The sequence below is a fragment of the Montipora capricornis genome, chromosome 9, assembly GCF_036669925.1.
Source record: "Montipora capricornis isolate CH-2021 chromosome 9, ASM3666992v2, whole genome shotgun sequence".
NCBI lineage: Eukaryota > Metazoa > Cnidaria > Anthozoa > Scleractinia > Acroporidae > Montipora > Montipora capricornis.
Genome location: NC_090891.1, coordinates 39,107,666 through 39,133,515, shown reverse-complemented (window position 1 = coordinate 39,133,515; position 25,850 = coordinate 39,107,666). Strand labels below are relative to the sequence as shown.

The 25,850-nt window shown below is 40.5% G+C and overlaps 2 protein-coding genes across 3 annotated transcripts in view; one reads left to right on the top strand and one right to left on the bottom strand.

The window, feature by feature from the left end:
• The window catches only part of LOC138016297 (uncharacterized), a 16,226-nt gene extending 6,895 nt beyond the window's left edge, over positions 1–9,331 (top strand). The window contains exons 3-6 of the mRNA XM_068863465.1: positions 500–998; positions 2,116–2,309; positions 3,609–3,953; positions 6,725–9,331. Coding sequence (XP_068719566.1) covers positions 500–998; positions 2,116–2,309; positions 3,609–3,953; positions 6,725–7,172 — 1,486 coding nt within the window. The 3' untranslated portion in view covers positions 7,173–9,331. The remainder of the gene's footprint in view (positions 1–499; positions 999–2,115; positions 2,310–3,608; positions 3,954–6,724) is intronic.
• Positions 9,332–13,272: 3,941 nt separating this feature from the next.
• On the bottom strand, positions 13,273–24,256 carry LOC138016745 (uncharacterized). 2 transcript variants are annotated; one of them, XM_068863932.1, is made up of 7 exons: positions 24,157–24,215; positions 22,832–22,865; positions 19,390–20,382; positions 18,119–18,334; positions 17,289–17,562; positions 15,007–15,206; positions 13,273–14,718 (listed from the first exon to the last, which is right to left on the bottom strand). In XM_068863932.1, the coding sequence occupies exons 3-7, from the start codon at positions 20,352–20,354 to the stop codon at positions 13,980–13,982; spliced, it is 2,394 nt and encodes a 797-aa protein (XP_068720033.1). In that variant the 5' UTR covers positions 20,355–20,382; positions 22,832–22,865; positions 24,157–24,215; the 3' UTR covers positions 13,273–13,979. The 2 variants fall into 2 exon arrangements, with proteins under 2 accessions (XP_068720033.1, XP_068720032.1); XM_068863931.1 differs by lacking the exon at positions 22,832–22,865 and having other exon boundaries at positions 24,157–24,256.
• Positions 24,257–25,850: the final 1,594 nt, after the last annotated feature.

Sequence of the window (25,850 nt, the reverse complement as noted above, 5' to 3'; positions counted from 1 at the left end):
ATTTCCGAGTTCACGTCTGCCTCCTCTTCAAAGCGAGTTTAAGTGTGAAGTTTTTGTGATTGTAATTAGTTCTGCTTTACATAGAGCGGTTTTCAATTGAGTGTCGAAAGTAATTAGATAATTACTTTGGTTTATGATTACTTCACTCAGTGATTGGTTCAAAGTTCTCGCGCCATTTTTTCAACCAATCAGAAGTGAAACCAAAACCAATCTTGGCTCACGCGTGCACATTTTCCCGCGCTTTGTGTCGGCTACGTGTAATTACTTCGAGTTTTGATTGGTTTGCTGGATTGTCTCAGTCCTTTTTGATTGGCCAAAGTAACTACTTTGGTTTTGGTTTTACGACACTCAATTGAAACTCGCTCTATGAATGAAAACTAATTTTCCCAAGAAAAAAACTTCGCACTTAGCCTCGCATTGAAGAGGAGGCAGACATGAACTCGGAAATGGCCTATCACTTGCATTTCTGAGCTTGCCGTTAATTTTGACTGTCTTACAGATGGCGCATTCAACGAGCATTCTACACCCCTGAAAGCGTAGGTTTTTGTGGATGTTCTGGTATCTCTTGGAGAGATTTCTTCCTCCGCTGCCCAAACTGCAGTCCCCAGCTTCAGCGAATAAACCAAACCCAAGCTTTAACCTTGGAAGACCTTGATGACGTCAAACCAATCTACATTAGTGGAATCACAATCAACAAATGGCGACGCGCTGCTTCTTCAAAAGAAAAAGATTATGAACTCTTAACAATGTCACCAAAAGGCATAGAGCGAATTGACCGTCCTCCTCGCGAGAGAGAGTTTGATGGCAAACTGATGCCAATGGATGTTTTTCTCTCTGATGCCATGGCAACGTCAGCCGCTGCGGTGGACCATCACATGGGAGCGGTAGAAGGGGATGATGCTGTTTTCAAAGACCTTAAGGTCATACTGGGAGTTGCTATGGGAACGGCGATTGTTGCTGATTTGAGACACGAGGAGAAAAGAAATTGCTGCATACAGGTAAAAACTAATGCTCTACTTCTCCGCCGATCCGAACGCAACCCAGTGGATATCATACAGGCCCCATTCGTCCAAAAGCCTAATAACACTAATCCCCGATTAAATACAATTTTGCACGTAAAAAACACCGAATGAAAGCAAATGCCAAGTCGATAGCCCACTTTCGATATATTAAAGTTCACACCTAAACAAAAGGCACCATCTCGAGGCTCTGGGGAATAAACTCATACAAATCCTTATATTTATTCCCCAGAGCCTCGAGAGGATGCCTTTTTTTTAGGATTGAATTTTAATATATCAAAATTGGTCTATTGTGAGAGCTGAAAGTCTTTTTTGGATCATAAAAGACACTGCAGTTTCCAAGATTAGCATAATCAGACTTTGTGTAACTGGGCCCAGGTTGACAACTGAGTGCCATAAAACAAAAGGTTAAATTTTTCAGGTTTGGGGCCAATCACAACAAAAGAAACTCAATCTAGCCAATCATAATTCACAGCCGGCGCTAATCGCGGGAAAATTCCGAGCAATTGACAATAGGCCTTTTTCGATATATTAAAATTCAGCTTGATAATGAGGCAGTGAAGACAAAGACAAAGGAAAGTGAATGATGTGTAAATATTTTTTCACATTCATTCCAACGTATTTCTATTGTTTTTGTCCTCACTGCCTCACTACCATGCTGAATATTTCACATTTCGAAAACGGCCTATTGGGCTGAAAGTACAGCGCGAGACGTTGAGCCAAGAGTATAAACGTAAACTACCAAGTCGAGATTCGTCTTAAAACCGCTCTGATGTAAACATTTGAGGTAAAACTTCCGAGGTTAAAATTTTGCGGGAAGGTCTGTGGTAGGGAGCGGGTGGGTAGGAAGGAGCAGGGGGGAGGGGAGGGGTGCTTTGCAGTCGGAAAGTGGAACAACGAATGAGAAGATATATATCATACAGAGGGTAACAAATAAATCAATACAAGTGTTTTAACGTGCAGAAAGAATGAGAAGGAAGGTACCGTGAGAGATAGACTGGGGAACAGCATGGGAGGAGAGGGAGAAATGAGGAAACGATGATTCTGCACTGGCCTGGTCGTTAGTTTTCTGACATCAAATTTTTACTCTTTTCAGACCTTACCTATCGTCATAGAAATTGTTCGTATCTTGCCGTTAATGGTATTTTTAATCATCTATTGGTACACTGATAACGAAGCCTACTTAGCCTTTGGCATCTTGCTCTTTTTTACGATACTGTTGCTGCTGACAATGATGGCTGTGATATCGACTGGCAGGAAAAATCCTGGAAGACTGGAAAGGATCTCGAGGTACGTAACAATACTCTGACATTTTCAGAGAGCTTAAGAAACGACGACGGCTAAAGCCCTGTCCACACGTATCCAGCAAATTGGCTGGCGAATCCGGAACTTTTTGAATACGACCTCAAAGAGTGGATATTTTTTAATCCGCTATGAATCCGGAATCGTGTGGACACTAAATCCGGAATTTTTTTTTATCCGGAAGACGTAACAAGATCGAGCCCAGTTCCTTACCGTGAAATCAATTCTCGAGATGGCTGCCGAGCAAAATTCGCGCGCTTCATGACGCGTGCTCTGTTACCTCTGTTTCCTTGAGGAGTCCTGAGTACTAGAGTGAATCCGGATAGGTTTGGGATACGTGTGGACGGGCAAATTCGATTTGAATACGCTACGTGTGGATGGAAAAAGTTGTGGATTCGAAAATATCCGGATACGTGTGAACGGGCCTTAAGACAACGGCAACGCCACAAAACAATAATATCATTGGTTAAAAGAGGAAAAAACCGTGCTGCACGTGTGACGCGCATTTTAGTACACATGCATGCTTGCTATACTCTGGAAAATAATATACTTTGCAAAAATTTAAGCGTGTTGATTGACTGAGAGGACGTCAAGCAATCCCAAACAGATTGCAGAAAAGTGAAATTTAGGGCAGATAGTTGAAATTAGTGCTTCATAAAGGTGAAATTTTTACACGTATATCATAAATAAGTAATCCCAGGATGTTTCTCGTGCAATTTGAAATAAATAAGCTCTTGTAAATTTTTGCAAAGACTACAAATCCCTACTATCAAAGGTTTGAGTTGGTATTAACGCAAGTAGGCCTGCCCCGATTGCGCTGAGCACTTTTTCGATTTTGCATCATTATTTTTCACTACGGACATATTTAGCGCTTTTTGCTTTTTGGAGCCCCTTTTTCTTCTCCTGGGGGTAGTTCAGAGTACAATGTAACAGTTTGTCTTGAACCATGCCAGTCTTCAAAAACATACATTAATAAAGTATTTTTTGCTCAAAAAACATTAATCTTTTACTTTTCTGAACATTTAAACAAGGGAAGGCCAATTCTTTGGTAAAAAAATAGAAATACTGATGAAGTTCTTCAAGGAAATGTTCTAACATTGTTAGGAAGTTTTGAGCACTTTTGTGATGATTGGCGCACTATTTCAGCACTTTATGCCACTTTTGAAGCACTGTTTTTTGGTATTTCCTGCGCGATCGGGACTGGCCAAACTAAAACGTACGTTGCCTTGCGTGCACTGGTGCCAGTTTCACCCCTAGGCAGTTCTGTCGACCTTCATCTCCTTGCAGGTGGTTTACTATTAATGTGGCGTACGTTAGCTTTGTCCGGAAAACCATCAACGTCATAAACCAAGGTCCCAATCCCCCTCCAGTTCTACGCTTGAGTGATGGAGGCCATATTGAAAACCTGGGACTTTTGCCGCTGCTGAAGTTGAGGCCGGAAAAAATTGTTGCTGTCAATGGTGGACGGACAAGTTCTGACGACCTGTATGGCACAACGCTATTGGCTGCTTTGGAGATGGCCAGGAAAAAGCTGGGTTGTTCATTCTCAGGAATGGATGGACGAGATATTGTAGAGGATATCGCGGATAATTTCGTAGACAAACCTCCAGGATCACAGCCTAGCAGCTACAGGTAGGTTTAAAGTTGTAACAGCTGCTGTTGGGACATTTACCGGTGCAACCATACAGAGATTCTACGCTAACAAATTAACTTGCCTCATTTGAGACGAAGAGTGATCCTAAAACAGGTTAAGCTACGGTAATACGAGCAACAAAAACGTCCAACTTGTCTCGCAACCTTGCTGCGAAACTGGTTGAAAAGCGATGTTGCGCGTTTTACATCCCACGCACAACCTGTCTCGCAGCCAGGTTGCTGCAGCGTGTTGCAGAAAGGAGAGGTCCGTTCTACTTTATGCAACAAAATCAACACACTTTTGTGCGGGATTTCCCCACACTCCCCGGCACCGGCGATATGGCTGGCTTTATTTGTATAGGAGAGCCAAGAGTTTGTCAAGTGGTCTCTATTAGGAAGAGAGAGGACCCTGAGAATAAGAATGAGTGTTTGTGTGTGGCGGCCATTACTCTTCTCGGCTGTTTGCATTTGGCGGATTTCGACTTGATTTCTCGGTGCGATTAAATTACAAGGTAAGGAGAAGTCGTCTTCCTTTCTGACGTTTGCATTAAGGGAGTTGTGCCAGCTATATGGCAAGGAGTCATGCCTTCAAACTTTTTTTCGGACACGTATGGCATAATGACAAAGTCCAGTATTATCCTGTAGATTTACGATTAATAATTTGAGGTTCCCTCTTTTAACTACGATTTGCTGACACGTTGCGTGACGGACTGTAGATTCGCAAGTTAAAAAAGTAATGCCTTCAAACTTCCTGTCAAAAATTGTCACATTTACTAGTAAGGTTAAAACAGAAAAGCTAATTAATTTGTAAAAGTATAGTTTACGGACAGGTTTGTAAGGTGGAAGCACGAATACTCTTAAGGCTCGTTTTCACTAGCGACGGAGTCGGAGTCGTGAGAGCGCTTATGACCCAGTGAAAATCAAAGATCGGAGTCGTAAGCGGAGTCGGAAGAATCAGAACGTTCCCATTTTCTTCCGACTCCGCTTATGACTCCGTCGCTTATGATCCAGTGAAAACTGCATTGTCGGAGTCGGAAACAGAAGCGGAAGAACCAACCAATCACAATGCTTGGAATCGAGCATTGTGATTGGTTTATTCTTCCGCTTCTGCTGATTCCAATATTTCCTCTGATGAATGAAAGTAGTTCTTTGTCGAACGCAAATATTTCACGAGTCTCTGAAGTAGTGTGTTCATGCCTGAGGCGCGTTGACTCTTAACACATTTTGGCAGTTAATTGCAAAAGATTTGGTGGCTGAGAAACTCGTATACTCAAATGCACCCAATTGTAATGCGTTACAAGCCCTTACCTGCAAAATGTTTACTTCAGTGTCTCTTAATTCTGTCAATCACCGCCCCCTCCTTCCCCTATGATAACTTGGGGCCACATCCAGCCTTGTCTGCTGACTGGGAAATACACAAACTATAGTAAATGGCATTTCCCATCGAACGGAACAGAGCAAATTTCCTTACCATTTGCTAAATTTTCCAGTTTCCACTCTCTCATCAGCCGAAAACAATTGCAAATGGTAAGCGCCATCTCGTTAGGCTGGTTTGCTGATTTAGGAAAAACTGTTACCAATATTCACCGGTCGTCCAAACTGGTTTATTCTGACAAATGGTAAGCACCCCTTATTTCCTCGAAACTGGAAGTCCAGACATGTTTCTCCCCTAACCGTTTTCTCGTCTGCAGCTTGGGGATTCTACGGAATCTTTACTCGACATTTATCACTATAACATGACAAAATGTATTACATTTACTTTAATGCTAACCATCAACGTTTATTTGACTGAAATCCGACACAAGTACGCATTGCGGACCTATTTTTGTTATTGTTGCGAGACAGGTTGTACGTGGGATGTAAAACGCGCAACATCGCTTTTCGACTAGTTTCGCAGCAATGTTGCGAGAAAAGTTGGAAGTTTTTGTTGCTCGTATTACCGTAGCTTAAACTTAAACGGTTTTTTGAACGGTTTGACTTTTAGTGGGTGGTCAGTTTGTCACTTGCATTTCCTCTTGATATTGCTCCAAACCGCACCTAGGTCACAAATATAATTAACAATTATTCCATGAGCGCGCGTTGGATATGAGATGGTAAATAGCCAACGAGGCGCGTAGCGCCGAGTTGGCTATAACCAGTCTCATATCCAACAAGCGCGAATGGAATATTTAAACTCCAAAAGTTTGGAAGTACGATACACGAGCGAAAAAAGGGAGAAAATCCTAGCGAAATCGAAAAAGCTTGATGAAGATGCAATGTTGTGTAAGACCTAGTGGTCAGAAAGACGCAGGCTCATCACAAAAACATTTCTTACCTTTTCGCGTACTTCTAAGCTTCGAAATTGATCCAAACTTTCCACAAAAACTTTTTTTTGCTTCGTGCCAGGAGAAATTTCGCTTTGTGGCGTAAATATTTTTAGTTTAGCAACGCTAAGCGCAATCATTTACCATGTAAGGTCAAAATAAGGTATATGAGCTGATAACCGAGATTGAGTGAACCAATCAGAGCACGAGAATTGCATTATCCGAGGATGAATATTTAATAATCGCTGTTAACCAAGTTGGGAGTCATTTGCGTAGAATCCTTCATCAATTCTCTTGTCTCCTTGCATGAAAATTTTAATTTTCATCTGTGTTTCGATAGCAACTTTCGTATTGCACTCTATGACAGTATTGACTTATTTATGTATTCCTCATTGGCCAATCAGAAACACGATATTCTTGTTGAGTATATAATTAGTCATATTGACGGCTTGGCTATTAATAATTCAGGTTCAAAGTTCACTACTATGACAAGAACCTTAATGGCGATGGTAAAACGAAAGTCGGTGAAGGTGAAATACTCTTTATTGCCCCACGACATCCCAGCAAACTCGTACAAAAAAAGAGTAACGCAAAATGGGAAGATGTGTTGTGTGACATTAATGTTGATCTCGAGGCTGGCTGGGGACCTGGACCCGAATTAACAGCAGAGGAGGTTGATCGTCTGACCTTTTGTTGCTGTGAGTGTTGCCATGGCACCAGATGCCGCGGTCTCTCTGAATGGATGTGTGGCGCATTTCCTGAGCACGCCACTGGCAATCAGTTCTTCACGCAATCCATGTTTACAGCCTATCACAGAGAAGGATACCGCGCATGTATGGAGGCTAAGGCCGCTGAATTTCTGGCCGAAACCCCAATAACTCGTAAGAATACAGCTGGTCCATATTCAACAATATGAAAGGCACCGTGCGAAGAAGGAAATTTACTTCCTTACCGCTTTTGTTCTAAGGAAGAAGAATTTTGTAAGTAGCTCAATTTTGTTGCCCGTATAGGATTTTAGTATCAGCAATCACATGATTTCGAGTGCAATATAGAATAAATAAGTACGACGAGTAAATTTGTTCAAAGGCGATCAAAATTTCGGGCTCGTGCAATTTGTAGCCTTCTAAAAATTGATGAGAGCCTATTTATTCCAAATTGCACGAGAAGAATCGTGTGATTACTTATTACTGTGATTTTCATAGTTCTGCGGAATCTCACCTTCAAGTGCCCAGCGCCAAACGCATTGGCTTCGATCAATCAAATTTTCGAACATATCCCGTAAAATCGACTCCGCCTTCGGGCAGTGAATTGGAGTTTTTGTTTAGTTCACAGCTCGAATACCATTATTATGGTATCTTTTTAGTGTTCTTCAGCTAAAAGATTCGTACAGATTCTATCGCTCTCCATCGGCGTCGAGTTCGAATGTACCGCGGGAAACAAGATGCTGATTGGTAGGTTATGTCACGCATCAATTGATTGCGGCATCTGTGGTTTCGCGTCAACTTTCGGCTTGGCGTCGGTTGATGGAAGCCAAATCTCAGTTTGGCCGTTCGCGCTTGAAGATGAGATTCCGCAGAATTATGAAAATCGCAGTAATAATAGACATGAAAAAATAACGAGAAAGCCTGTCGTTATTACGCAGAAGGAACGCTCACACAAAAATTGAGCCATCCAGGGTTAGCAGTTGATTGGCTGTCTGAGGCTTTCTTTGCTCACCGAGAGGAGCCCACGTATTCTTTGAGTCAATCCTTTCCCGAGTATATTTACTTTTTAGACCAGCTTTTTCCCGTAAAAAATGTCATATTTCCACGGCGAAACGCGAAATAATAAGATCAGCGTGATTCGTGTTTGTTGGGTTATAGGACATAAGACAATAGCACTGTCTCTGTTTTGATTGGGTTTGTAAAGGGAGAGTATCACGGTATTGCGCATGTTCTAGTTGGAGCGAATGTCATCGTTTATAAAAAAGTGTTAAAACTAAATTCTAAAACGCTCTAAATTAAAAATTTTAATTCCGACGTTTCGGCAAAACTGCCTTTGTCAAGGTAGTAAACGGAAAATGATTGAAACTAATACGCACGCACGAACGCGTTGACATTAAAGCACCGCGTGCTAGTCCATTACAAGCAATCGGAAGCGACGTTATAATTCTTGCGGGAAATTTACACATCAAGTGAAGCTTTGATCCTCGCAGTTATGAACCCAATTTTACCAATTGCGTAAAGAAGCTGAGAATTTCAGGGCTTCAACGAGGTTTTAATCCATGACCTCGCGATGAAAATCTCGCTCAGCCCCTAGCTCATTAGTGATGTCTAACAATCGAGAAATTTGTTACTCGTACGTGTAAATTTCCCGCACGAATTATAACGTCGTTTCCGATTGGTTTATAAATGATGACATTCGTTACGGCTAGAACATGCGCAATACCGTGACACTCTCCCTTTAGAGCGAGTTTCAATTGAGTGTCGTAAAACCAAAACCAAAGTACCGGTAATTACTTTGGCCAATCAAAGAGGACAGAGACAATCCAGTAAACCAATCAGCACTCGAAGTAATTACGCGTAGCCGACACAAAGCGCGGGAAAATGTGCACGCGCAATCCATGGTTAGTTTTGGTTTCACTTCTGATTGGTTGAAAAAATGGCGCGAGAACTTGAAAACCGCTCTAACCTTGAAACTCCAACGAGAGGCGCTCTATTAATAACTCTACTCCAGAAAGCGTTTACTCCGAGGCCCAGCTTAAAAGAGAGAGGATCCATTTGATGGGCTCCTCTCATTGACCAATTAGAACGCCTGGTTTGTTGCCTCGTTTTGGACTGAATTACCTCTGTTCTGCACCTTATTACCTGAAAACTTCGCAGACATTTCCCACTCTTGGCCAATCAGAATGGAGAAAACTTTTCATGTGTATTATTAATCAAGCAAATGAATTGTATACATGTCACGCAAGATATTCAAGCGCAACAAAATTGGGTAGCTAAAGAAGATAGATCCTAATGTGTATGTTTAAAAAGAGATGAAATAAACTATGGAACGATGTAATAAAACTACAATAAAGTAAACAACTACGCTCAAGGTTCACTGTCTGATGAATGAGCAGGTACATAATTTAAGGACCTAGTTGAATGGCCTCCCACGGGTCTCCTATTGCTTAGTGCGAGAGCATCCGTAATCGGAAGTTCGTAGGTTCGACTCCTCCAATGCAACCCTCGGATTTTTTTCGAGAATCCCCAAGTCACTATCGGAAAAAATGTCATCTCTTCGTATCATTTGAGGTGTTTAGATGCTCATAAACCCGCATCCTACAAGACCCATATCTCGCCTTGGAGTTTTTGGAGTTATCGTTTTCTTCCACACTGATTCCTCCGTTTACGTCACATATTCATGATTAAACAAAGAAAAATATAATTTGGATTAAATGAATCCAAAAGTAGACAGGTCAGGGAACGAAAACAATCACTCCATGATTAACCTCAAACATAGGATTGGAACTCACCAACCAACTGCTCAACCAACTGAGCCCCCCCGTGTTCAAATTCTTGGTTTCCGGCAATGTTGGTGTACAAAACAATAGAAAATGACCCCACAAGTTTTGCATGGTAATACAGTCAAATTCCCAAAAGACGTTTTACTGCATTGTTCTGATTTGCAAATTTCCTGATTTTCCCGTCAATTTCAACAAATACGTCGACATACCAATACTTAATATGAGTGTTGTTCAAAACAGTGACAAAATGAGATTCGCATTAATTGGTATAGGGGTCACAAAGTGACCCCGGCTTAACCATGACCTTAACCAGAATCCTAACAAACGTACAAGTGATACACTAAGTTCTTAGGCTAAAGGAAACACCTGGTGACACATTGTGACTTGTACGTAACGTACCATGGATCTCAATATTGATAGAGAGATTTAGCATCACCGCAAAGGTTTTGACTTGAGCTTCGCCTGACCCACGGCAACTCGAGTATTTGGTTACTAAAAAGCAAAAACAAATTCTCGGAGTCTTTTGAAACAATTTTTGTAGAAAAAGACGCTATGTAAAATGGAAATCCTTACCCAAGAAATTTTGAGAGTTTCGATGAAGCTGTTTGTCGGTCAACAGAGAGTCAACGTGAGTTCATGAAGAAAGTTGCGACAAGGAGTCACTTGTGAACTATCTATAACCATGAAACCTAGTTTTTCCTCCTTTGGCATACCGGAAAATGGTTTTGGGTACTTGTTTTCCGCAAACACCTTCTTATGTAGGAGAAAAACAAGAAGAAAATTTCGCGTATAACGGCAAACACGAAAATGCCTACTTTCACGTACAAACGGCTAGCGGCAACGTAGGAAATGGCGGGAAAAACATGGTCACGTGCTCATTTTTTGCCGTTCGCGTTTCACATAAACGTGATACTAAATCTCTCTAACAACAGCTGCATGTATGGGACATGAATGTTGACCACTCAGCTACGCTGCTCTTTTCATAACCTCCTAAATTTTGTATAGGAAATCACACCACCTCGGATACGATTCAAAATCAATAGGCATGAGTGGTGTTTCAAACGTTCTCAAAGTAGGACGAGTCCTTTGGTATGTCCAATTTAAGAACTTCGTAAAGGTCACCAATATCTTTAAATTTTGAATTGTGCTAGAGGGTCGTGGGTTTTTTTTTTTTTTTTTTCGTTTATAATACGCTCAACAAGTTTTCCAGATGGCCTCTCCAGGAGACAAGTATGAAAAAAACCTGTCCTCCAGCTCTGAAAAACTTCAATCCAAGTTTGAGGGTTCTTTTTTGTTGATATTGCCCTTCGTGTCCTTGAAAAATATTAATGGACCATTTTCCTCTTCGTATGCTGCTCATGGTTGTGTGTAGTTACCATAGCAACTTAACTGTTATTCCACAGTGTACACTGCTCTCGCCATTAATTGCATTGCTCTGGTCCAATCAAAATCGAGTTATTTTGTTGAATGTATTGTAAGGGTTGCAAAGTCTAAGTGCCAGATAGTCATTTATAGAAGATCGTAGAAAAAATTTGGTTTATATTTTTCGTTCCTTTCAAGGTTTCGCTTAGAATAGACCAATTTCGATGTATTAAAATTCAGTCCTGAACAAAAATCCACCCCAAACAAAAAGGCTCGGGAAATTATTTGATTTTGCACAAAACGCAAGTGAAATTATTCCCTAATTTCACTCGTCACCATTTGATTACCCATACTAATATAACTAAAGAATAACTAAGTAAAATCGTAAAATGTTTTGAGTTTCTCCTTAAAAATAGTTAGTCTCAGACTTTCTTGATATTTACGCACACTGTTCCATGGTTTCGGGACGCAATAAGAGAAGGTTTCTTTGACCGGCCATAAGTGGCTGTCATGACTTTCGAAACTTGTAGAAGTAAATGATCAGAGGAACGTAAAGAACGAACTGCATGGTTGATAAAAAACTGATAAGCGAAGTAAGATAGCCAGGCGATTGTCCATTCAGAATTTTATAGGTTAGGCCATCCCTCTTTTTTTCTCCGTTTCGCGTCGTCCGACTGACCCAATTTTTTGGCATTAAAAAAAAAAAAAAAGGTAACGACGTTTTTAAACCATTTTTATGTCGCATAAGGGTTCGATGGTTGATCCTTTTTCCCACACTGTCTTAATTTTGCAACATCATTAACCAACTTTTCCGCCATATTGATTTTGGGTTCACGTCTTGTTTTCCTGGTTCCTCAGTTATGATGCTGGTGTACCAGGCCTCCGATTCCGAGACTGCATGTGATTTTTTTTTAGGTTTTTTTTTTCAATCCGACCGACCGACCAACCCAATATCAGATTACTTTGGGACATGTATTTTCTGATTCAACTAATGAATTTTATTGCAGAAATATAGCTTTTTTCGCAAATATCATTGACATGCTGTTTTAAATTAAGTTCCTTCTCCGGTATGATACTTAAGTCCCTTACTTTATCACACAGTTCAATTATCGTGTTACCAAATGAAAATTGAGAAAGGACAGGATTTCGAACAAAGCGAGAGGTAAATTGGATAACTTCGGTTTTTCCAGGGTAAGATAGCAACATGTTTTGCGTGTTCCATTTTATAACGGTATTAACACAATTTCGCAGAGTAGCTACTGCCGAGGATTGATCGTTGGGTTTCAAGACAATATCTTGGAGGGGCGCAACTGATATAAACTGGAGAAAAGAGGTCCAAGGGTTGACCCTTGGGGAACTCTAAAATCTACAGAGCGAGGATTAGATGTAGTTTGCCCTATGATGACAAATTGCGTGTGCCCAGTTAAGTAGGATGAAAACCACTGTAGTACAGTATCGGAGAAACCAAAGTAGGATCCAAGCCTGGATATGAGAATTTTAGGGTCTAACGTGTCGAAGGCAGCCGACAAACCCAACATAATTAACCAGGACAACATCTTCACGGTGATCTGGAGACGTCAAAATGTCATCCAGAACACGCAATCATGCGGTTTGCGTAGAGTGGTGCTTACAATACGCAAACTGCAAAGGTGGAGCAACCTTTTTAGTGCGAAGTCCGAAGGACGGAGAACTATTAGGTTTCGAATGGGGCATGATACCTCAAGTAAGCATTATAATATTTCCTGATCAAAATTCTGATGTCAGATGTCAATATTCCAAAGAGTCGGACACAATATGGAGCCTTACTTGACCCCATAGAGGTTGAAAATTCTTCGAATTCTTTGTTAGACCACGCGTAGTGGTGGGTAAGTATCTCGAAATATTTCATCTAGGGTATAGGTGTAGGTGAGTCTGCTGGCCTTTTGAGAACAAGCTAGGAAATGTCGCTGCCCTACTCCCCGACAGATAATCTGCGGTCGATATCCTAAATCGTCGACGGCTGGAGAAGGGTAAGTCGCGTGTCTCGTTCATAGAGGATCAGTCCGCCATTTTGATGTCGCTTTGCTGTGGAAGTTCACATTGTACGGACGGACTTACGGGCTGCACAACAATTTTGTGAAAGGTCACGAAGAATTTACGCTACGTATGAAAGGGAAGTTTTGGTCTATTTTGTTGCTTCTATTTTATTTGGAGGGAATCTACGTGCCTACTTTACAGCAACAAGCACATTTATGGCAACGAAATCACAATGTGAGCCTTTGTTTTACTCTAATGTGCCTTTATCGCTTTTATTTTAAGATTGACGTATGATGTTGAAAGAAATTCCGTTGATCAGCGCTCTGGACCAAGGCCACTTCCCGTTTTCACGTGCTCGTACGAACACGACTTCGCACTAAACGTTCGGTACCGCTCGTTAGACTTTATAGTTCCCAAATAAAGATTTATTTAAAAAAACTACAGCTTCTTTGATGACATTAAATAGCGAGAGAATGTTCGCTGTAGGTCTATAGTTCTTCAGGTAAAGTTCTCCCGATCGAGATCTTGTTTTTTCAAATTGAGAACTGAGAGTTACTTCCATGTAATGAAATCTGGAAGTAATTAGAGTAGCTAGGTTTTTCTAACATCAATAGGCCTCAGTCCATTATAAGGACAATTAATTACTTTTCTTGCTCTTTGGCCATTTTAATATTAATATTTTTGTCATAGTTTGTTACCGCTGTTTGTGTGTTTTATTTGATAAATTGTTATAATTCAATTTGCTGTAGATTATACACTACATACTATGTACTATGTGATATGTACTATATACCATTCAGCATTTGCCATTCTGCTCTAATCTGACCAACATGTTTTATTGGACATGCGGAGTTCTACTCAGACTTCTAGAAATTCAGAAGCGCGAGCTTCCATGCAGGCGCGGTAACCTTCCCTATGATATGCGCTGAACATGGCGGGTGTGAAAAACTGATTGGCGGTACCGTGATTTGGAAACACGCCACACCAAGGTTCGCTTAGCAGTTTTAAAGCGTAACAATGGCAACATTCACAACAACAGCACGTCAAACGATCAACTTCATGCGCATCCATCTCAGGTCCACTCCCCCAACGGTCTGCCTCGATATCAATCTTGATTTCGTCAATGATCTCGTCCCATTTCCTTCCCTCCCATGGGAGACCTTGCCCTGGATGACGCGGAAGAATGTATAGTATTTCGCCTTCTCCGACCTTTTCATCTTCATTTTCGGTGAGCTCATGGTACTCTACTTTAAATCTATAACTCCTTGGTTGCTTTCCAGGCGGTTTGTCGATTACCTTCACTCGGATATCTTTGTAAACGTCCTGTCCGGTTAGTCCAGTAAATGAACAACGCAAGATCTCTCTGCCTTTTTGTAACGCCATGATGAGGTCTTTTGCTGGCCCTTCTTCGCTGGGTGCGCCTCCATCGACGACTACAATTTTCTCGAGACGCCTTTTCAAAAGCGGCAAAATACCAAGATTCTCAAAGTGGCCACCGTCACTCAAGTGGAGAACTGGAGGGGGAGTGGGGCCGACGTTAACTACTTTGTAGACTTCCCGTATAAATCTAACGTGATATATGTGAATGATACACCACCTACAAGGGAAAAATAAAAAGAATTATAGCTTTAGTAAATGTGACTTTGTAACTTAGGAGGTTATACGGTTTCACTTCTCAAATATCACCTTAAAATGTTGCAATTTGACAGTTGCTCTTCGTTTTCATTCATTTGACTACTAAGCCTATCCCGAGCTACTCTTCAAACGTTATTCTTGGCTTCCTTGTCGCAAAAGTTGCTGTCGTAGATTTTATGCCGATTTCTACTGACACAACCATAACCTCAAGTTGTATGAACTGGGTGATATAGTAAATTAAACACAATACCTCACAAATTTTTGCCAACATCCTGGATTTTCTCCCCCTGTGGGCAACACGGCAATGAATGTCAGGACACCAGCAAACACTAGAAAGAAAGCTACTGCTCTTGTTTCCCAGACTTCGAATTCACTTCCACCCAACACTGGGATTATGGGAAACACAATGATGGGGAACACCAGAAACAGTTGGATCAGAATTGAGAGAATCTAAGGTAAAAATAAATGTAAAAAATTGGACTTAAGGACTAAACGAGTGGCAATCACTTATATCTGATTCAAAACTGGACACATTAAGCAAATGTACAGGGAACCCATGCCCAGTAGAATACATTCACGCCCATACGCGATCCAAGAAAAAGGCGTTTTAGACTTCGAGCCGTCCCCCTTTACTCGCTTAGTAGGGAGCTTTAGCAATGACGGCGGCAACGGCGTCGAGAACGTCATGAAAAAACATAAATTCCCGTTATTGCGATCACTTCGCGACTATTCCGAACTTTTTAATATGACAAAGGTGTGGCAGTCCTTCAGAAATGAAACCATTACGAGCGGCGGTTAATTTAGGGGAGAAAAATGAAAATTTATGTCCAAGTGCTGATGTTCTCTATAACACCTCAAACTTGGTTATTTCACGTTGTAGTTTTGCTGACGACGGCAAAGAAATTGACAAAAAGGAAAAACGCACGTGCAGGGCGTGCAAAGCTACTGCTTTTGCCTACTAAATATGCAAATTTGTAACGTTCTCGTTGCCGTCGCCGTTGTCGTTGCTAAAGCTCCCTGGTTAGTCGAGGACGAGGAGAGGACAGGCACGAGGAAAAAATGTGGGTGTAGCTTCTCCTCGCAATCCATTTTCTACCTTGAATTGACGATCATCCTTAATTCGTAATTTGCTCTGAATTTATTATTATCGTTAATTTAGAAGACTGAAAGCTTGAAATGGATTATGGGAAATGGTCATATATTTTTTAAAAGATAACCCAAGTCTATGGACATAGGACTCGAACCTGGGAATGATGATTAACCCCTCACCTAACCACTTGATTACGACACCACTAGCTGCTCAGGGTCAATAGTTTTAAACACTATTTGATAATGCTGTATCGTCACTCGGTAACAAACAACATTAAACACTGCAAAAGGTCGGTTTCCAAACTTCTCGAAAAAGCTAAACATTTTAAAATCATAGCTTAGGCCTAAGTGATTATCTAGCTTAGGCCTAATTACTCTTTTGTAGCGATATTCTATGGGAGACTTTAATAAACCTTTCTTTTTTTTAGAGTGTAGTTTCTCGATCTTCAGTGGTGAAGCGAAAGAAGCGGTTTCTCTAGAGTAGAAACTCGGAGTTCTCTCTGCTACCACAAGTCCTGGGACACAGTGTCCTTAATTAACGTTAAGAGTAAATGCAAAGCAAATTACGAATTAACGATAATCGTTAATTTAGAGAAGAGATCATGTTGCTCCTTGAAATGTTCCCCCTCGAATCCAGGTTTCGCGCGGACATCTAATCTCGTGCCCGCATTCTCGGAGAAAGAGGGACTGCTTGTGGTCTACATGTTTTATCACAAAACAGACAATTTTAAGAAATGAATCACATTAAACTCTATTCGTATTCAGGAGCACATGACTTGGAGCTCTTTGTCAACAGTTATTATTTATTTAAAATCATCTAGTGGGATATCTCGTCATGTCTTGTCAACTTAGTCAATCCGTGTGCAACGTAACGTCTGTGATAACGTTACTGATGCATAAATTAAATATATTCAACCATCGAGTTCGCGGCAAACGTCATACTGTCCGGATTTGATGGAAGAAACAAGTTTGATTTTGGCTCATTTCTTACTTTTAGCTCTAGATTTCGAACATCTCAACATCTTCTCAAAAGGAGAAAGTTTTTATAACAAGAAGCAGTTTCAAGTAAATGCTATACGAAACTCTCTGTTACGTTTTGAATCTACGAGGGGAATTACATATTTTAAAATAATTAGGTTTCAGGGTCAGGATCACAGAAAAAAGACCTTTCTTCTTTTCTTTCAGTTAAGAAGAATGGCCTTGAGAAGCAAGTATTGAATTTTCCTCGACTATCCAGTTTACTTTGGGAGTGACCAACGGGAAAGCTTTAGCTACTTTAGCCACTGCGCTGCCACATTTCCCGACAATTAAAATGGTCAACTCATTGTCTACATTTTTTCCAACAATTATTATTTTACTGTTGAACTGTTTTTTTGAGTGAATGAATGAATGAATGGCCCGCTGGTCACGTGAATGAGGGGGCCGCCCTGTTTTGGCCCATACCGTGATCTGACATCCTTCATGAGATCCCTTAGGTTCAGCAACTATAGAATTTCCCATTCCCAAACCGAGCATGATCTGCAAGCTTTGTACTTGATCGACGTACGTCTCATATTCACCCATATGAAAGGAAACAACAGCAGCTGAAGTTGCCATGGCTTGGGACAGCTTAATATCTCGTGGATGAAGACGATTTTTAAACTGGTCTTCCCCGCTTGTGTTGTCAACTCTTTCAAGCAAAGAGGGTGCCATTGTAAAGAGCGCAAACGAGGGTTCTCTAAAATAACAGAAAAACAGAAATAAGATTTGGTCAAAAATATCTGCCGTGAAGAGGTGTATTTTCTCCATGTTGACTCAGAATACTCGGAAAACATTTGAGTTCTCTTTCGGAGGAATCGATAACTTCTTCGGATACTCTAGAACTGAGATCTAGACTACAGTTTACCTGAAAAGTGTGCAATTTCATTCCATTGCAGATCAAAATAAGTCGAACTTCGGGTCAAACCAAGAGAAAATAATATCAACATATAGAATATTGCTTGAATCTGATTTTAAGTTGACTTTTCGCCCGTTGCCAAACGTCTAGTTTATCATCTTTCTCACGAGCGCATCACACCATTTACTATCAACAGTCGTGAAAAAAGGCGCACCCGCATAGCAGGCCAGTGGGACACTTTGTCAATGAGGTATTGCTCCTCAGGAGTTATTTCTGCCATTTCCAAATTGATTGCTGCTGAATTTAGAGACTTCTCTTCACAACTGGCTTCTTATAACTGAAAGTGGCCCATAAAACGTCGTGAAAAGGTGAAGAAGTGGTTCTATGATATTCATACCTCGGCGAATCCTTTAGTCGCCATTCATGAACTGTCACGTTACAGATGTATTCTGGTGCTATACCTACAAGGTCATCCAAGGTCAAGCCACGATTCAAGCTCTCAGATGTTGGCTCGAAGCACGTGCAAAAGGGAAACATGTCATTCCACGTAATTCCAGAGCAACCAGCCGTCCTTGTGCTCTCTGGGGAATAAAATGCCCTCTGTAGCCGCCATCTGCAAACAACAAACCCCAAGAAACAACCAACAAATAAGCAGATGATAGTACGTAATAGTTTCAGATGCATCGAATTGTATTTAGTTCTTAATTAAACGATCTCCGAGAAGTTAATATTTTCAGAAATGGTGTGTTGGCCAATTCGCGGAGGGCACATGGCACTCAAGAATAACGTTGTTCCCAGAGTTTTTCTCCGCCTAGGGAGCGGGACAATAGCGCCGCATGGGCTGCAGAGATGCTGCCAGGATGATGTTATTAATGTTTTTCAAAACGAGAGCAGGACGAGTTGTACTCACACCTCGCCTGTGTTATGGTTTGATCTTACCCTGGATCATAGTTGAGTGGCCGAAAGTGGAGGCGCCAGTTTTGAAAGTGGAAAATCCTATCTCGCTCTTAATTTTGTACTGGTAGTCAAATTTGAAGGTGACTATTAGAGCGGATAAGGAAAATAATGACGATGATGAGGGTGTGACGATGATAATGTTAATAATGATGATGTTAACGATGATGAAGATGATGATGCTGATGATGATGGTGATGATGATGATTATGATGATGATGATGATGACCAGAGCTTGTCGACAGGGCGCATTCAATGTCTGTACTCAGTCCGTTAGATAGCAGATAAAGAAGACAGCACTTTTACAGTAATAAATCAACAAAAAGGGCAGGTATGGCGCAGTGGTGAGAGCACTCGCCTCCCACCAATATGGCCCGGGTTCGATTCCCAGACTCGGCGTCATATGTGTGTTGAGTTTGTTGGTTCTCTACTCTGCACCGAGAGGTTTTTCTCTGGGTACTCCGGTTTTCCCCTCTCCTCAAAAACCAACATTTGATTTCATTTGCGTTAACTTGTTAATTTCAATTTACAGTGTCCCCGATTAGTGCTCTTCGGTGCTAGAAGATTAGACACTTAAATAAAGTTCCTTTCCTTTCCTTTCATTCTCTTCGCTTGATTTTTCCACGTTATTACAGGAACCATTTTTATCTTGGTGCGTCAGCATTTGTTCGTATGACTTTGCGTGCATATTTCGTTCTTTTTGACTGCCATTACCTGTAATAAATATGGATGGCATTCCTTTGAAACATACCCAAGAGAGGGTTGAGCCAGATTAGCACTCCAGAAATCCACAAGAGAAATGCAAATCTTCTTTCAGTGTATACCACATAAAGAATAGCTGTTTTGTAAACCCTCCACTTGACAGCATAAGCATACAGATAGACAATAATGATCAATGATGCCTTTTCTCTCAAAGGCGGTATGCCGAGCCACAAGAAAACACTGAGGAAGAGAATGAGCGCATTTAACCACAAAGGAGTGACAACTACAAACTCTTCTATGAACCAAGGAAAGAACGTCATTGCAAATACAAATCCCGTAAGATTAAACAGGATTTTGGCCAACGGCCTCAAGGACGGGCCAGCCACTCTTTTCACGATGTAAAAAATCAGAAAGATAATGAACAAGAATGCGAATGTTATGAAAACAAAGTACTTGTCTGGCCCAAATTTTTGGACACACTCGACAGTTTCTGTCATGTTGAAAAGCTGGGACACTTCAGGATTTTCAGAAATGGCAGAGGAAGTAAAATTGTGAGTTTTTAAACTCGGGCAGGTGAATGTTGCTCGCATCACGTTACCAAAAAAGTAGTCAATCAAGTAAGCGGTTGGAAATGCGAACCCAAAGTAATTGACACTTGAGAGAAAAATTGCAACAGCGATATTTAGAGTTAAAAGAACGAGGGTATCAAAACAGCCTTGAAGCGGATTTCGCCAATCGCATAAAAGACCAATCCTCTTTCGCATGTTATCAAAGAACTCTTCATGCCATCTTGGGTCATCCCTGTTCTCGTTGCGGTATTTCCAGTCCAAGTAAGCCGTGCCTACGTAACCACCCCCGGATACACAGCTGAGGTAGTCTGGAACGATCTTTTTGTGCAATAGTCTGCGCAGGACACCAGAGCAGAGTGCCGCTGACCGAACGCCGCCGCCAGAAAAAGCTACACCTGTTTTGCTCATTGTATCGGGAGAATGCCACTATCGTACTCTGAAAAGAAAGAAAATTCCTAGTCAGCTTTTCAATAACATCATTTTGATTTTAAAGTAGGAGAATTGATTTGAACACCAATTCATGCAGCAGACATTTTAAGCTAGGAAAAGTCGCGGTTTTTTTCCTTTGCCCATCATTGCATAAATATAGGCGGCGAGTTTTTAAATGAATCATAAGTGTTGCAAGCAATTCATTGAAAAGCGCGTTATTTTGTTTCTAGTTGGTTCAGAAAGTGTTAACAATATTGTTGATGACCAGGTGTAGAAAAAAACATAATATTTCTCTCATCGATCTTTCATAAAATCGCTAAGTTTAGTTTGCGGTGTTCACAAAGTTCTTTATATTTCCATTTAACAAGGGCTCTACAAAAGTTTTCAACCGTCTCTTGAATCAGGCCAATCAAATTATATAAGAATTACCTACCTATTCTTTGAGCTTGTTTTGTAAGGCTAGTCAATTATGTCTGGCGTCGGTTACTGAGACACATGAGTTTGCACTAATTTAATTAGCTCCGTGATTGATTTACGAAAATTATTTCTTCGTTTTCCACTCAGTCGGTAACACATTCAAAGAAGTCTTCGTAGGCCAAAACGTTTCTTTTTGCCAGACAGAAACAAATGATTTAATTTGTGGAAGTGATATGTTTCCACCTGCTTTCTTTAGGACAACACCTGTATTTTGCTTTTTCAAATGTAGAGGGTCCCCTAAACTTTTTACGTGAAGCATGATGGGGCGGTTTATTTTCAAGTGAATCATGATTTAAATTTTTTTTATTTGTGATTTGTGATTAAAGATGGTAATATGTCCACATGAACGAATTTTTTTAATTAAACTTGACCCATGAATGAAGATTTGAATTAAACGTGATTCGTGAACCACTGTGTTTTGGGTGATCAATTTACGGCCATTTTATTGTTTTGAAAATGTACGTATTGTTTTCGAACGGTTGTGGTTAGGCTTTTGATAGGACATGGACTTCATGTGGATCGAGAAAAGTCATAAAATAGACCACCGATGGTTTTTGAACAAATAAGATAAGACATTACGTCATCTTTTGTCGCGTATGCCTACAGACATGACAACCGTAGAAAGACTGGAACCACGTGTCCTGACGTAGGGCTGGTTTGAAGTGAACCGGCTTCAAAAGAGAGAGGTGAATTTTTCTTCCTTTTTATGTGAAGTGTATGAACCAACTATTGTTTGTTAGAGCGGGAATAGTCGGAATATTGACCAACATTTGACTTTCGTATATTATATATTAATATGTTACAGGTTGAATTAAAATTCTGGATAATTTAATTTCAACCTTCAATCTTGGACAAAACTCTTAGGAAAAATTCTTGCTTAAGCATCATTTGACATGCGCTCACAAAGTATATTAGAATTGAATCTTTATCACACAGACAAATAACAGCGTCATATTTTCCCAAAGAGTTTTTGTCCAAGATTGTAGATTGCTTATTTCAACCTACCGGTAGGTGAAATTTTTTTAACCTAGATTATTATGAACTGTCTCTCCCATTTCTTCTTCCCTTTTTTTCGACATCAAATACAGAGCACAAAAGCGAACGAAGGCGAACCGAGGCGCGCAAACACGCAAATCTTAGATTAGTTTTCATTACTCTAGAAAAGACTAGAAGTAGTAAAGGGTCGCATTTGTTAGAAGTCGAAATGTGACTCCATCAGAAGACAGACGGCTAAAAGAAAGGGCCAATTACATGAGCCGGGCCAGCGTGGTCAGCTGGGCTGGTCGGGTTTGCCGGGATTAGTTTCAGCCCGGTATTACAGGGTTTTTCGAACACCCAAACATTGCTCGTGTGTAACTAGCTAAAATGCCGCAAGAGTCAAATGGTTACTATCAAAAGACGTTTCTGTTAATTTCCGTGCAAAAACATTTCTGTGTGGCGTCCAGTTTTTAAATAAGCGCCGCCCTCGAACAAACGCCGCACTTGAGGCGCGAGAAATTAAAAAAGCGCTGTGGCGCTTATTCGAGTAAATACGGTACTCTTTTTATTTATTTGCACGCAAACCCTTCAAGCGTAGAGTGCGACGGTAAGCTTAACTTTTCGATTTTTTTGGTTACCAAAATCCCGAGAACTATCTGCTCAGTGAGATACATGTACACCCAATTCTCTAAATTATCAATACCAATGATGTAAAGCATTGTTGTTAGCACTAAATGGATTTGAAAGACATGCACGATAGTTTTTCCGATCCACCTTAGTTTATCTTAGTGTTCAATGAGCAGCGTTCAATTTATTTTAAAAGGTGTTTAAATTACTTTCGTCCAGTTTGTCAAAAGTAAAGGGTCACTGTGAGAGTTTGCTAAAACTAGCGCCTTGACAAAGAATATTCGACAATTGAAAGAAAACAGTGAAGAAATGTTTGTGAGTTGCGTATAAGGAACCCAACACAGTGCAGCGATAACAATCTAAGGAGCGCTTACCAAGTTTCTCGGCAAACTAATGGTATTGGACTTTCTACAATTAAAGAGCTGTAGCATTTATCAGAAAAAAACGGTTTTGAGGTAGAAAGAGAAACGGAACTATCTCATTTAACGGTAATCCTAAAAAATTTAGAGACAGGTTCCAGTTATGTATGGTATTGCCGGAGAAAATTCTGCTCGTTTCGGTAAAACGTGGAAAAATGGACAACCTCGAAAGGTAATCCTTTTATTTCAAAAAATGTCTGCCGAGATTAGCCAAACCATTTTTTTTCTCACCGAACTTAAAACAAGCTGTTTTGTGGACAAATGGTGAACGCCCTCTGTCATATTTCACTGTTCCAGCTGTTCCATCGCTCGTACACGTCCATAACACACTATGTCGTACACCACTGACCAGCCACAAGCTGTTTGGCATCGTTATGACATTTTTAAAGGTAGGTCTTCGTTTTAGATCACAGGGTCTTCGTTTCAGATCAGTGGCTCTTCGTTTTAGACCATATGGTCGTCGCTTTAGATCTTAGATCAGTGGGTCTTCATTTTAGATCAGTAGGTCTTCGTTTCAGATCAGTGGCTCTTCGTTTTAGATCACAGGGTCGTCGCTTTAGATCAGTGGGTCTTCGTTTTAGATCACAGGGCCTTCGTTTTAGATCAGTGGGTCTTAGGTCTTAGGTCTTCGTTTTAGAAACACCGCGATTAAGAGTGTTACGAAAACTAAGACCCTCGAAAAGGTTTTAGTTTTCGTATTACGAAAACTAAGAGTAGGGTCTAGGCCCTTGTAAACAATGGAAATTTGGATCATTATAAATAGCTGGGAAAAGAGTGCTATATAAAAACAGTAATGACAAATACGAAAAAAACCCTTATGTAATGCAATTCACTTATATAGCGTACGTATCGCTGATGATCGCTGGTTGTAAGACTTAAAAATTAGAAGCCAGCTTTTTAAGGAACCCCTTAAAAGGCAGGGTATTTTAAACCCCTTAAAGAGCCACCTTTTTAAGACTCTTTAAAAAGTCAGTTTTTAGATTTCTTAAAAATAGTTAAGACTGCTAGAAAGCCAGCTTTTTAAGATCCCTTAAAAGGAAGGTGGATTATCAGTAGCTGGGAAAAGCTATATAAGAACAGCAACGACAAATACGAAAAACAACCTTATGTAATGCAGTTCATTTATATAGCGTACGTATCGCTGATGATCGCTGGTTGTGAGACTTAAAAATTATAAGCCAGCTTTTTAAGGAACCCCTTAAAACGCAAGGTATGTAAGACTCTTTAAAGAGCCACCTTTTTAAGATTCTTCAAAAGGAAAGAAACCAGGGAAAACTTACCTCTAGTCAATAAAACCTCTAGTCAGAGATTTGGGCGCTAGATGTTGTCTACATGGTTTAATTTAAACAGATACATCCCCATGACACGCTTGCATCTTGTCTGACAGAAATAAAGAAACCTGTCACATTCGTAGACGCTTACTTTAATTTGGCACGGAAACTAAAAGCTAGGGTCTTTCGATTAACGATTAAAAACTACTTCAGTCCTAATTAGATTGATCAACAGACCTTTGTACCGTCATCGAAACCTTGGAATTGGTCTCGATTAATAGCTCTAGCCCACGACAAAATATCATTGTTATTTCTAGTTGTGAAAGCACAAAAAGTGCAGGTCAAGGCGAAACGACGATAAAAAGCTTCAATAAATTCGCGTGACCAAGACTTTTAGCCACAAAAATTCTTGACTACCGCACAATCCCCACCGTGAATGGAAGTTGCCCGGAGCGTTGACATAAAATAGGCTGAAATTAAAACGATAAGAAAACATAAACATGGTCAAGAACGCCCTCGTGAGCTGTAATTAATACTAGCCTCATAAGATCCTGACAAAAGTAAAGTGGTGCAATGGTCTGAAAGTGACACTTGATCTTCTCCGAAAGCCCGAGAAGCAATTTCCTTTCGTAGGGTTTTTTCAATTTTTTTTCTTTTTTTAATCGGAATAATCATTTCCCGGAATCCCGACAATTCATCACCTTAGGAGACATAAATATTTCATAGGAATCGTATGAACGAGAGTGAATTTCGACCCGAAGGCAACCCAGCTATATGCAATGCTTGTGTATTTAATTTTGATTTGTGTATTTGGCAAGACTTGTATTTTAGAAATCCATAGCTGAGCAACTTGAAATGGTCGGCATTTCATGTTATCAACTGTGATGACCGAAGGGTATATATTGGTCGGATGCCACAGTTCTTTACACACTCCTTTGAAAAGCAACTAAGTCAACAGATCGCACTTAGCCTTGTTGGCGGTGCGAATGGCGGCGTCTGTTTCCTAGACAACACACCAGCACACAGCTTCCTGATGTTCTGTTACGTAGTATCAATCATATTGGCTGGAGATGCTTTGAACAAATCGACAAAAAAATCCTTCATCTTGGCGAAATTAAAAAATTTAAAACAGCAATGAAAAAATATAATATGCGATCACACATCGCGCACGCATGACGGCATGCCCGTGATCGCTATGAGCTGCTATGGCTACCGATTTACTGCATGAAATCGAGGCCAAATTCCAGCCAGTCAGTCCGTCGAAAACGTCAAAATCAACTGGCATCGAAAGCAACCTCATCAAAAAACAACGCGAGAGATCTCGAAAAACAACGAAAATAGTATGCGTTCGGTCGAATGCAATAACTGATCGAACGTCAGGAAGACAACTGGTCGATCAACCTCGTTTCCAGGGTCTCCATCTCATTGACAAAGAGACCCTGGAAACGAGGTTGCTGATCGATAAATCAGTCAGTATTAAGGACGCAACTGATCTCTAAAGCAGTGCAACTGATAGAATATTAAGCACACAACTGATTCATAAAACAGTACAACTGATCGAATGTTAGGGACTCGATTTCATGAAATAAATAGAATAGATGTTGGAGATAACTCAAGTACCACCCCATTAGAAATCTCTAATGTTCTTAATTATCACTTTACTCGCGTTGGGCCTAAATTAGCAGGTAATATTCCCGAAACTA